Genomic DNA, 13,240 nt, shown 5'->3' on the forward strand with positions numbered 1-13,240 from the left:
AGCGTGGCCAGACCCACTCCGTGGGGGTCTCCGTTGAGGAGAAGGGGTTGGCGGCTCCCAAGGCTGTTAGAGCAGGTTCAGGGACCAGGAGAGCGTCCATTACCCACAATCCTGGGTGTTCCTGGGGAAGGGGGCTTATGCCCCCTCCCTGCTGCCCTGTCACCCCCGACTCTAACTTTCTTTGGACAGTATGCACTTGTGTGTGCAAACACAGGGGACACGGACAAGTATACCTGTTTCTACTTCAAGCTGAGAGGCAAACAGAAATCAGTGTGTGAGGATGTGGGTGTGGCCATATATACACCCCATAAAGACACCCACAAACTGTACATCAGAGGCAGAGCAAAGAGACCTTAGGGGCCTCAGGTCTGAGATACTTTCAAAAGCAAAAGTTCCACCACTGGATGTTCCATGGTGGCTCTTTTTGGTTTGGTGATCTACCCTAGAGCTGGACAGAAAAAGATTCTCTTGACAGGATTTCTCCTTGCAAAACAGTTGGGTTAGGAAGAAAGAGCTTTTCCATTTCCCCCCAAAATGTGGATCTCCAGAGAGGTTCATTCTGCCTCTCTTGAGGAGTTCCATCCTCTCGGAGGGTGGAGGGGGAGTTAGGTGGACCTGGTTAGTTTTGGAGGCTCTGGGGGTTTTGCAGTATCCATCTCCCTGGGGGAATCCGAGTTACTCTCCTCCATCTTTTTCCTTCTTTCTCTCTCTCTCCCCCTCCCCGCTCAATTCACTTCCCTCTCCCCACATGACACTTTCTTCTCTCCTTCTCCAAAATTGGCCCAAAGTCCTCCTTCTGGATTCAAGGATGGTCAGGATGCACAGGTCCCTTCCCCACATACCCATCCCCACTGCCCCGGCCCTGGGCAAGGGGAGGGGGGAGTTCATCTCTTCTGGCCAGCACTCAGCATGACCTTGGAGACAAAGTTGACGATGGCGGAGGCCGGCTGGTTGGGGTCAAGCTCAGCAAAGAGGTGGCAGGCGTTGTCCGTGGTGCTGCCCTGTTTCCGGGCCACAAAGCCGAAGAGCCTGCAGGGGCGGGAGATGGGTGACAGGTGTGGGGGGGGGGGCGGGCAGGAGGAACCCCAGGCCTGGGGGAGGCGCCCAGGAAAGCAAGCTCATCTTTGCTCCCTTCCCCGTCTTTCCCCACATCCCTGAGCACTGGGCACTGAGGGTGGAGCATGCGAGAGAATCCTTTCTCTCCTTCACCAACAAGAAAACCAACGCCTGGAGACAGCACGTCACTTGTTCAGGGTCAGTAGAAATTTCCCTTTGTGGGTGGGGAGCAGGGAGAAGAGGTGCTGGAGGTGAGTGACAAGACCCGACAGTAAGGGGGGGGGCGATGAGACCAAAAATAAAATGGGACATTCCTAGACCAGCTTCTCTCAGCCCATCCCTGCCACACCCCTAGCCGAACGTTCTTGCACACAACACATAAGCAAAGTGCCGTCTGCCTGTCAAAGGGCCCGGCTGCCTCAGACACCACAGAAGGTCAGAGAGCAAAGGATGAGGGGCCACCGTCCCCCACTACACACACACACGCACACACACTTCTCCAGAGAATGGGAGGGGGAGGGGGACCCCACACCTGTTCCCCCCCAAACCCCACTCCCCATACCAGGACTGGAGTGACTGAGCGTTCTCTCTGTGCAAAACAGAGTTAAAAATACGAGCGCAGAAGAACAGAATGTGAGCTCAGGTCCCCTCCCAGCCAGCACATTGCTGGATGGGGAAATTGGGACAGCTGGAGATTCCGATGGAAACCCCTCTCCCAGGACTGGCCGGACCACAGCAGCTAAAATTAGCAGAGTTGGGACCGGCTTACCCCCCCCCCCCACACACACACAGGGCTCCCCACAGTTTTGCTGTGCCCAAATGTGTTTCAGGGGCTGGGGACAATCAGGTCAGAGGCCTGGGGTAACAGTCTACCCAAGTGGTGGGGAAGCCTGGGCCCGTGGATCACCCCCCCGGAGCCCCCTCTCCAGGCCAGGATGGAGAACCGGCCCACCTCTCAGGCCTGAACACTGCCCACCTGCCCTCCCTTCATGTTTATTTCAGCTCTGTGGGCCTCAGGGCCAACTCAACAGTAGCCCAAGTCCTTCCTCTGCTTGGAGGAATGGATGCGGCAAGAAACCTCAGCCCCCAAGGGCAGAGAGCAGCGCTTACAAGCACCCAAAAGCGAGCACCTCCTTAAACTGGGGGCCTGAGGCATCTCGCGTGCCTCACCCTCGTCCAGCCCTGAGCTCTCCTGGGCCCCCACAAGGGCGAGTCAGAAGGAAGCTCAGCACAAAAGCTACTCCTCAATGAGGAATTTCCAGGCCTGGGACCAGCCCACTTCTGTCCCGGATGCATCTCCCCCTTGGAGGGCCGGGTGGTGAGTAAGACAAGACCCTTCACACGCAGAGCTCTGGCCTCCTGGCTGGCGGCAGGGACTTGGAGAGCCCAGTGACCCCATGAGCCCCAGGGAAGGCTGAGATAAGCTTTGAGAGGACTGCACATGGGGGCCTCTCTTCAGCTGAGCTGCTAACTCTTTATGTGACCTTGAGCCAGGAGAGGTCTCCTCCATTCCACATGGCCCCTCTGATGAAACAGAGCAGGACCTTATGGTCCTTGCCCCCCATGTCTTCTGCCTGCCTTTTTTCTGTGGAAAAACTTTAGCCAGAGAATAAGTTTAATCAGAGAAAATGCAGAAACAAAGGAAACCAGTCCGACAAGACTAAATAATAGTAGTTTAGTCACTAAGCATAGCTAAGGACCTTTAGTTCCTTCTCAAGGCCTACAGATAATATTCTGAGACATATCCTGTGAGCTGTCTTGTAGATACTGAAACTCCCACCAGGTGGAAGAAATTAACTACATCATGGCCAGTTAAGGGGGCATGTAGCCCCCTCCCCCCGTCTATAAAACCTCTTGCCCCCTGGTTGTCAGTGGGGGTGGGGTGGGGGCCGCATCCACCCTCCCCCGTGACTGCCGGCATCCAAAATGAAGCAAACTTTCCTTTCCACCAACCTGGCCTCTGTATTGGCTTTTGAAAGGGGAGCAGCCAGACCCCACTTTCGGTTACACGGACACCCCCAGAAGGAGCTTTCATCGCGCTGACCCTGGTCAGTTCCACGCATCTGGACCACAGTGGCTTCACTGGGCCTCCTCCTTGCTCTCCTCCTCCCTGCCTCCATCCTTTCATTTCCTTACTAAATATCTATCAGCCCCTCCCACACGGCAGATACAGTCGTGCCCTCAGGGAGCTTGCAATCTGGTGGCCTCTCCAGCCCCATCCCCATGAAATCAGCTCTCTCCTGCTCCCACACCCATTTCTACCTGTCCTATAAGACCTATTTTTTTTTTTTTTTTTTTTGCGGTATGAGGGCCTCTCGCTGCTGTGGCCTCTCCCATTGCGGAGCATAGGCTCCGCACGCGCAGGCTCAGCAGCCATGGCTCACGGGTCCACCCGCTTCGCGGCATGTGGGATATTCCCGGACCAGGGCACGAACCCGTGTCCCCTGCATCGGCAGGCGGACTCTCAACCACTGCGCCACTAGGGAAGCCCTAAGACCTATTTTTAAACATAGGTCCTTTCCCCAAACCTTCCCATATCAGCAGTGGTTTTGATTTCTTTTTAACAGTGAAAGTTATCTTTTTCTAAAGCCAATCTTATATGAAGTCTGGATATGTAAAGGTGACAGCAGTACTTATGGCAATAAATGGATCAATTCAACAGCGTAACGTTTACCTATGATAAAGTCAATCAGTGAGAAAAAAATGGGGCTGTTTGGGTGAGCCCAACAAAGTAAAAGGTGGAATTATAGACCGTAGTGACAGTCTTATGTCAGCTTCAGTACCCAGGTTATTCCTATACTTTGTTTTGGTTTTGCTGAGAAAACTCCGATTCATCCTGATAAACAACTGCAAATCGTACCTCCCCTCATAGCGGCTCAGTTACAACCTGAGGAACCTAGCATTCCTTGGAACGCAGCTTGAAAACCACTGCAGCACCTTAGCCTGTTTATACACTTCTCTCATCTACTGTGCTACCGTCAGGCACCCGAGGGCAGAATCAGCCCTGTGGTTGGTCTGAATTTTCCCAGGGCTGAGTTAGTTCCCTGGAAGCACTTACGAAATGCCAAATAGATGGAAAATTGACCAAAGGACCCCAGGGCCATCAGTGGAATTTCGGAAGGAATTCAGACCTACCGGACTCCCGCGGTCTGACATGGAGGTCTAGCCCAGCCACGTCATGCACAGAAGTCCGCCAAGAGAGCAGGAATGGGAATCAAGGATGCCAGGATTGTGGCAGAAAAGATCATTTAAACAACCCCTGCCCCACTGCCGTCACCTCCAATAAAACTCTCAGCTTTCAGATCCCTTCCTCAGACCCCTGCTGTTCTGGTCCTGAGAGAGGGAAGGGGACAAGACTGGAGGCTGGGCCTTTGGCCTCGAGGCAGGAGAAGGCCAAAGACCTGCCTGCCTGGGCAAGCTTTTCTCCAGAGCTGCCCTTTGCCTACGTCCTGTTCCTGGATCCTAAACCCACTCCCGCACCCACCTCTGCCTCATCCAAGGAGCACAAAGACCAGCCAGCCGGGTGGGGAGAAGCATACTTACTTAGCAGGGGAACCTCCCTCCGTCTTCATCCACCTGTGGAGAGAATGACGGCACAGCGTAAACCACCACTTCTCCCTCAGAGCCCAGCCCCGGGTGTGCCTGGACCCCTGGGGAAGGCAGAGCCCCTGTGCCACTCCAAAGACCATGCATCAGGGCATTCACAGCGGAGAGAGCACTGCGGCCTGCCTCCCAAGGAGCTTTCCCCAACGTGGAGAGAAGCAGCTTCAGGGTCAGAGGGGTAGAAGCAGGCGTTTGGGTCCCTGGGAGGGGCTTCAAACTGGTGGTGGGAAAAACTCAAAAAGATGCCAACACAGCTACTCACGGTCCCACAGGCATGGGCAGATCTTCAAATTGAGCCAAGAATGCACACACACACACACACACACAGGAGTGCATACACACACACAGGAGTGCATACACACACACGTACATGCATACACACAGACTTCAGTGTTTGAAAGATGGCTGGGAAGGCAAGTGTCTACAAGAGACTTACTTCCTCTCCTGTGGATCCAGGTCACAGAAGGTGATGGTGTTGAGGGGGTAGTGGCGTCTGAAGAAGAGCCTGTGGCACACATATCAGATAAACAGAGAATGAGTGCTGAAGTGACTCCTTCAGTTCAGGCCACCACCTGTGGCTGTCACAGGTCGACACAGCCTTTCCCTTCTGAGCATGATGGCCTGGGCTGCTCCCTTTGGGGACATAAAGCCATGCATAGGGACAGAGAGATGTCTCATAGAAACATGTCTCAAATGCTAGAGGCTAGGAAAAGAAGGAAGAAACTGGCATTGAGGAATGAGAAACGGGGTAACTCTGGAGGAGGAAGAAAAGGGGCTGGGGAGAGAGCGTGAGAGGAAGGGCCTCTGCTCTAGAAAGCAGGGACTTTTATCAGTTGCATTTACAGCTGTATAACAAGTGCAGGCATATTTGTGGAAGGAAGGAAGGATGGATGGATGGATGGATGATGGATAGCGGGAGACATTAGTGAAGGGATAAATGGGTGGGCGAAGATAAATGGGGGATGAATGGATGCAGGAATGGATGGATCAATTGGTGAGTGGGTGAGAAAGTGGATGGATGGATGGGTCACAGGGTTGGGGGGAGCCCAACACAGAAGCAATTAGAAGAATCTTACTGGGCTTCCCTGGTGGCGCAGTGGTTAAGAATCCGCCTGCCAATGCAGGGGATATGGGTTCAATCCCTGGTCCGGGAAGATCCCACGTGCCGCGGATCAACTAAGCCCATGCACCACAACGACTGAGCCTGCGCTCTAGAGCCCGCGAGCCACAACTACTGAGCCCGCGAGCCACAACTACTGAGCTTGCGTGCCACAACTACTGAAGCCTGTGCGCCTAGAATCTGTGCTCGGCAACAAGAGAAGCCCACGCACCGCAACAAAGAGTAGCCCCTGCTCACCGCAACTAAAAAGAAAAGCCCGCACTCAGCAACAAAGACCCAAAGCAGCCAAAAATTAATTAATTAATTAATAAAAAACAAACAAAAAAACACCATCTTTGAAAAAAAAAAAAGAATCTTACTTTCTCTGGTTGTCAGTCAGTGTGATTCCCTGGGCAGAAACTTTGAAGTGGACGATGGTGGCAGCCGGCGTGGTGTCAGTAGCCAGTGTCTCAGAAGTGGCTTTGGAGATGGCCTGTGGCCCAGTGAGTGACTCCATGTCCACAGAGTTTATGAAGAGCACGTTGCAGGCTGGAAGAAACCCACCCAAGGAGGTGTCATGGGGGCCGAAGTGGGTGGGAACCATCCCCAGGTCCTCTCTTCGGGAAGAAGAGAGCAGATGAATTTCAGGCCAGCCTTGGGCAGAGGCATCTGCACACAGAAATGTGGTCTGCCCAGAGACATCTGGGTCTGGGAGAGATATCCAGCCTGCACCTGCAGGAGGGTACAGGGCCAGGGGGAGGAAAGGCCTGGGCAGGGATCCCGTCTGGGGTGGCCACTCACCTGCCCCTTGCTTCAGCAGGTCAGTGGTTGAGTTGGCAGGGCCCGAGCTATCTTTTGATTCATCTGTGGGGTCTGAGACAAAAATTTAATTCAGCTGGTAATTAAAACTGCAGAGCTGGAAAGAAGCACAAGGTTGGCTGGGCCTCAGGCTAGCTCTGCAAATACTTTGTGCAACGGATACCGCTTCTCATAATAAGCCCTGGCAGTCAGCACGTGTGTCCAGTTTGAATGTCCAGTGATTGCTCTAAGTATTCAGCACACTGGTTGGGAGGTGTGGAGTCCAACAGAGCAGGGTTCAGGTGCTCACCCAGTCACTTGCCAAGTATGTATAAAACGGAGGTGATGATGAGAGCGCCCACTTCCCTGGGTTTTTCAGATGTTCCGTGTACAGTGTTAGTCTAGTGGTTGACATAAAGCAAGCCTTCCAGTGGCAACTGGTATGGTTGTTTTGCATGGACGTATCTTATGTGTAGATCAGTAAATGCCCTAATTCATTAAACCACAATGCAGCACAATTTCAATATTAATAAGAACTGAGTATTGTTTATACCAGCATTTCTCAGACGTTGGTGTGCAGGCTTGTGAAAACACAGATTTCTGGGCACCACCCTAAAGCTTCTGATTAGGGGGGGCTTGAGAATATCTACATTTTGAACAAGTTCCCAGGGGCGCTGATGCTGCTGGTCTGGGGACCGTACTGTGAGAACCACTGGTTTATACAATGTAAATAAAGAGCAGTTTTATAATTATTAAGTTACTTTGCTAAATTCCTTAGAAATATAATTTAATTAGTGTCTAAATCATGTGGTTAATAGGGCTATTTAAATAGTATTTGAACTTTGAAGTTGATAATAGTGGTCAATTATCATTAATAATTCAATGAATCGAATTGGATACATAGATATTGCCAAATAATATCGGAAGTTTTAATTATGGACATAACCCCAGGACCTCCAAGAGAGACTGAAAGCAAGTCCCGGACACAATTCCGAACATCCTATTAGTGGACAGAGAGCATGGGGAGAAGGCACCCCAGTTACCGGTTCCTAGACCTCAAGTTCAGGGCCAGGCATATTCCCCTCCCCTCGCGGGAGCCCCGTGTATCTAGGGCTACATAATGGAAGCCTGTGCTGTTCAAAGGTTTGGGGTGTCCATCCACCTTCCTCCGAGGCTGGGACACCTCTCTAAGAGGAGCTAAAATCTCTTTTGCCAGCCGCAGTGTCTCACTCAAATTCTCGCCCTATACATCCTAAAGCTCTTGAATTCCATTTGTACTTCCCACAATCAAAAGAGGGCTTGCTCCTCCCATTAGCTCAATGTCCCCTCGGCGAGGGAACACCCTCTCAGCCATGCAGACTAGAAACTCCAGGGACATCTTGGGCTTCCTGTCTCCTTCCCACGCCATGTGAATCCCTAAGAGGTCCCTCGAGTGTGCTCTCTACTCTCCATTCAGACCGCCCTCCCACACCTGGAGGCCCCATGACCTACCTCTGCCTTTCCCTCCCCCCCTCCCTCGGCCCTTCCCACTGATGCCCATCTCACCCTCCAGACACGGTCCTCCCCATGGCTGTCTCCTGCTTCTATTTCCTCCCCTGGGATGAGTCGTAATTCTCAGGATTCAAGTATGAATTCTTAAAGCCTCCAGAGAATTTTCTCTGGAATGATCTGGCAAGTCAATTATGTGTGTTTCTGGAATTAAGATTTTTGATGAACTTTCCCTTCTTTTTTATTAGAAAAAATAAAGAGGAGAGTGGTTTTGAGTTTCCCAAGATTGGCAACATGACCCGTTTCCTCCAAGCCTGGCGCATGTTCTGGAGCAGCTGGCTGGGCAGAGACGTGAAGGAGGCCAGCACAAGGGTGCGCTTGAAGGGTGAGGAGTCTCAGGTTCCTACCTCGGTTTGGAATGACCAGCTTACAGGGCAGAGCCAGCGGGATGATGGAGTGCTGGTAGACCAGGGCAGACAGAGATCCTGCAGGGAGGGAGACAGCCGGCAGAGGCAGCGTTACTGGGAGCACGTCAGGGGCACTGAGGAAGCACACCCACCCCACCCCACTGTCCATAATCTTTAGCTTCTTTCTTACCTCTCCCTCATCCCACCCACAAAGCTGAAAATTCACTCCCTCTTTGACAGCAAGATCCAAGGGAGAAGATTCTAAAGGCTCACTCTAGCCGTCAGACAGTTGCCCCACAACTTTTCCTTTTTTTTTTTTTTTTTTTTTGCGGCCACTGCTGTGGCCTCTGCCGTGGCAGAGCACAGGCTCTGGACGCGCAGGCTCAGTGGCCATGGCTCACGGGCCCAGCCGCTCCGCGGCATGTGGGATCTTCCCGGACCGGGGCGTGAACCCGTGTCCCCTGCATCGGCAGGCGGACTCTCAACCACTGCGCCACCAGGGAAGCCCCCCACAACTTTTCTTTATCGAAAGTTACTCCCAGCATCTCTCCTAAGTCCCTCCAGCTGCCAGGGCTCCACTCAGGGGAGTGCGGCACAAGTGTCCGAGGACGATGGGATCAAATCCCCGCTCAGTAGCTTATTAGCTGTGTGTCCCTGGATAAATCTCAGTTCCCTCGTGTGTAAAGTGGGACGATGACACCTACCACGCAGGATGGTCGGGAGACCAGAAGTGATATAAGGTACCTACGGTGGCTTTCGCATAGTCGGTAGTGGATAAAGGCAACTGTTGTTATAGTTGTTATAGTTGATAATGATAACAAGTCTCCGCGGGGTAGGACAAATACAGAAAGAAATCTGGCAGAGTGAAGGCGCCACAGCACAGAGGAAGGGAGTCGCCGTGCATTTCTCTGCTGCGTCTGTGACAAGGGTGACGGGCAGAAGCTGCAGCGGGGAACCTGGGACAGGCCTGAGACCCTGGGGACGGAGGTGGGGACAGCTCACCGAAGTTTGGCTCGTTGGGACAGCCCTTGAGCTTGACTCCTCTGGGGCTCGTCTCTATCAGGAAATGCCTCACGAGCTCATGGGTCATGTCCCCTGGGACGAAGAGAAAGAAACGTGGATGCGTCACTGCCCACGGTGTCCTTCCGCCACCTCCCAGCACTACTTCCAACTTCTCCAGTGTGCTGGGCTGTGATGGAGAAAGGGTCACAGCGATAACAGGGCCAGAGCCCTGGGATGGAGAGACCACCCCTGCTAGCCCACCCCTCAAGGAAACTCAATCACAGGGTCCAGGTCATCTTGCTTCCCTGTTCTCTGACCTCAATAATCACCAAGCCCAAGACCTGCTCTTCTGAAGCGTCTGATTAGAAGGGACCAGCTCCCATGAGAATTAAGAGACCTGCCCACCCCACATACCCACCCCTCGTCCTCTGGCAGCTCAGGACCTAAAGAGACTGTAGGGACCACCTAGTCCTGAGGCCCCAGTGGACAAGCTGGTGTTACCTTTTTTATTTTGCTGCATGATGGTCGGAGGGGGCGAAGACACCTTCATGGCCAGCCCATAGGCTCCTCGGAAGGAGTGGCTGTCTCGGATGATGAAAGCCCCTGGCTCCTGATCCTTAAGGAGGGCTATGGCTGAATCGGGAGGAGAGAAGGGGAAATGAGAAATTGATGCACTGGCTTAAGTCTCATCAGGTCTTGAACCTCTTTCTTTCTCAGGTGAGATGAGAGTCCTTAAAGTTAAAATGTAAACACTCCTAAGGGTCCTCCTACACTAGAGTCAGCAAAGTTTTTCTATAAATAGCCAGACAGTAAATATTTCAGGCTTTGCAGGCCACGCAGTTTCGGCTACAACTACTTATCACTGCCATCACAGCACAAAAGCAGCCCATACAGTGAGTAAACGAATAGGTGGGGTCGTTCCAAGAAAACTGTCCGGATCTGACCCCTGGCTGGAAGTCACCCTGCCCTACGTCCACACAGACTTCCCTTAGGGGCTGAGGCCTCTCATCTCCATCCCCACAATCCCAACTATGTTTTTTTCTGTAAAATGGGCAAAAATCTCCCACATCATGCAGATGGAGAGCTAAGGTTTCATAGTATCTCGGCCAGCCTTTCATTTTGTCCTGGAAAACCAAGACTTTGCTGCTTTTAAGGAAACAGCTACAACCACTGCTTCTGCTGCCCAACGCTTCACTGTGGGGAGGTGCCTCTTACTGTCCAACCTTGGTCCCAGCTCCTCTCTGTGACCACCACCTACTGCAAAGAGGAATGAGTCTGCTTATGTCCCTTGCCCAGGGCAGACAAGGTGGGCAGCCGCCAGCTGTGACCTCAGATGGACCCCAGGACCTTCAGCACCACCCAGCACTTACCCTGCTCTCTGGAGATCTCGGGCTTGTACCAATACTTGGAAGTGTCCTGGACAAATTTCACTTTTGCCCGCGTCTCAGGGCTGTTGTCTAAAGGAGGAGAGGGAAAGAAGGTGTTATGAGTCTCCATCTCTGTCCCCCAAAAAGGTATGTTGGAATTAACCCCCAGTACCTGTGACTGGGACCTTATTTGGAAATAGGGTCTTTGCAGATGTAAACAAGATAAGATGCAGTCGTGCTGGATTAGAGTGGACCCCAATCCAATATGACTGGTGTCCTTATAAAAAGAAGGAAAGGGACAGGGAGACACAAGGGGAGAGTGTCACGTGACGATGGAGGCAGAGATTAGGGAGATGCACCTACAAGCCAAGGGACCCCAAGACTGCCAGCCACCATGAGAAGCTAAGATTAGAACACAGTCTCCCTCAGAGTCTCCAGAAGGAACCAATCCTGCCAATACCTTGATTTGGGATTTCCAGCCTCAGCTACTGTGAGAGAATAAATTTCTGTTGTCTTAAGCCACCAAGTGTGTGGTCCTTTGTTATGGCTGACCTAGGAAACTAACACAGAAAGCTAGTCTGCTCAGACATCATCAGAGCATTGCTGGGAGGGGCCTTGACCTGCTTTCACATCCTCCCCGTCTTCCAACAACCACCGTGGCTCACGGAGCTGCCCTCCTGTTGAAGACACTGAACAGCATTCTCACCAAGCCAGCGAGAGCCCTACTCCATCCCATCTCCCCCTTTCTCTAGAAGATTCAGACTAAACCCTTCCTGAAGTTTCCCTCCCACCTGCTAGTCCCTTTCTCCGTGGGCTCAATTTCCCAACTCTATCATAACAACCTTGAGGATGAGAGCAGAAAAACACATTTCTGTCCACTTTCCCCAAGCTCTGCCTCACTTCCCATATGGAAAGCCCGGGTTCTGCCTCAGGTAGAGCAAAACGATTGCTCCTGCCCTGCCTGGGACAAATAGGAGAAGGGTTGGCCTAGAATTAAGAGGCCATCTACTGAGTGTCACAGACCCCACGTCTCTGGCAGACATCCCCACCCCAGACCCTCTGCAGACTAGGGATGCTTTCATAGAATGTTAGGTTCTGGAGGAGCTCAGAGAGCATCTTATCCAACCTATTACTTTACAAGTGAGGAATGTGAGGTTCAGAGAGGGAGAGCAACTTGCCCAAGTCACACAGATGGTCCACAGAAAGGCTCTTGTAAGACCTTCCCAGGTAGGAAGATGCAGCAACCAGTTTGGTGCCAGCTACACCGTATCTTCCTGGCTGGGTATTAGGACATGTGGGTCTCACTCTCCAACCTCTTCCTTCATCCTTTGGCACCAAAGAAAACAAAGGGACGATGGGGGAGAAGGGTGAAAAAGAATATTCCAAATCTGCATGTTTCCACTCCTTTCGTCAGTGAGAGGCTGGAACAGAGGAGCCTGTGCTCACGGTGCTGTAAAGTTCAGGGCACAGACCAGAGATGTGTGTTAGGCTGTGTGTCTGGTGCTTAGTCAATTTCAACTTGTCATTTACACTCTGCTAGGCTTCTGGGATCTGTTTCTGGAGGACAGAGATGGGGCAGGTCAGCTCCTTTTCCTGGCAGCTGTGCACTTAGCAGGGCCTCTGGGCTAGGCAGCTGGGCTGTACAACTGTGCAAGCTGCCTCTCTCGGCTCCAAAGCCCCAGGCCCTGGGGCTGCTGGGGCCTGTCTAACGAGCTGTCAGAGGTGGCTACAGCCCCATGTGCCTTCCTGTGTTGACTCCCATGGCTATTTTAAGCAAGGAAGATGGTGGGAAACAGGAAATGTCCCAACTACTAGAAGTTCTGCATCCTCCAAGAACTGGGGCTGGGAACCAGATGTCTCTGGCGAGCAGCAGGAAGCAGGGGTGTGCAGTGTCGTTTGGCAGGCTCAGGGCAGGACCTGGGAGTGATACTGAGAATCTGGGCAGCTGGGGCCCATCCCAGGCTGCCTGCAGCATTCTAAATCTTCCTTGAATGCCCCAGGGCTCCAGGGCTGCTCTGTACATAGTCAGGTTGGAGATCTGGCTGAGAAGCTGCAGATCAGCTGACGCCCTGACCTTTTTGTTTAGAAAATGAGCCCTCTAAGTGGAGGCAAAAGATGCCCAGTTCTGACGATGAGAGAAGAATGCAGTGTGCAAAACTGCGTGGGCTTCAGTGAAGCCGGGTTGGTAGAAACTGGACTCCAGTAAAAATGCTTAACCCTCAGCCTTGTGCCATATCGCTCCGGCTGCCAGATCTATTATTAGTGATGTGCGCAAAGTGGGGATCAAAAGGTGGGAACCGTGCTGTGGGCTGGAAAAGTAATGTGCAAACTGGGCAAAATAATACCCACTTTGCCAGGTGGCCATGTGTGAAATGTGCAAAATGGGCAAAATCATACCCACTTTGCCAGGTGGCCGCGAG

The 13,240-nt window shown here is 52.4% G+C and overlaps 1 protein-coding gene across 2 annotated transcripts in view; it reads right to left on the reverse strand.

Annotated features, from left to right (window-relative positions):
• Positions 1–884: 884 nt before the first annotated feature.
• Positions 885–13,240, reverse strand: part of TNS1 (tensin 1) — a 224,337-nt gene continuing 211,981 nt past the window's right edge. For both annotated transcript variants that reach the window (XM_065880580.1, XM_065880582.1), the window contains 9 exons: positions 10,824–10,910; positions 9,955–10,086; positions 9,454–9,546; positions 8,452–8,529; positions 6,560–6,631; positions 6,139–6,307; positions 5,096–5,164; positions 4,600–4,632; positions 885–1,029 (listed from right to left, as the gene is read on the reverse strand). In XM_065880580.1, the coding sequence (XP_065736652.1) occupies positions 885–1,029; positions 4,600–4,632; positions 5,096–5,164; positions 6,139–6,307; positions 6,560–6,631; positions 8,452–8,529; positions 9,454–9,546; positions 9,955–10,086; positions 10,824–10,910 (878 nt within the window). The remainder of the gene's footprint in view (positions 1,030–4,599; positions 4,633–5,095; positions 5,165–6,138; positions 6,308–6,559; positions 6,632–8,451; positions 8,530–9,453; positions 9,547–9,954; positions 10,087–10,823; positions 10,911–13,240) is intronic.

The sequence above is a fragment of the Phocoena phocoena genome, chromosome 7 (assembly GCF_963924675.1).
Source record: "Phocoena phocoena chromosome 7, mPhoPho1.1, whole genome shotgun sequence".
Taxonomy (NCBI): Eukaryota; Metazoa; Chordata; class Mammalia; order Artiodactyla; family Phocoenidae; genus Phocoena; species Phocoena phocoena.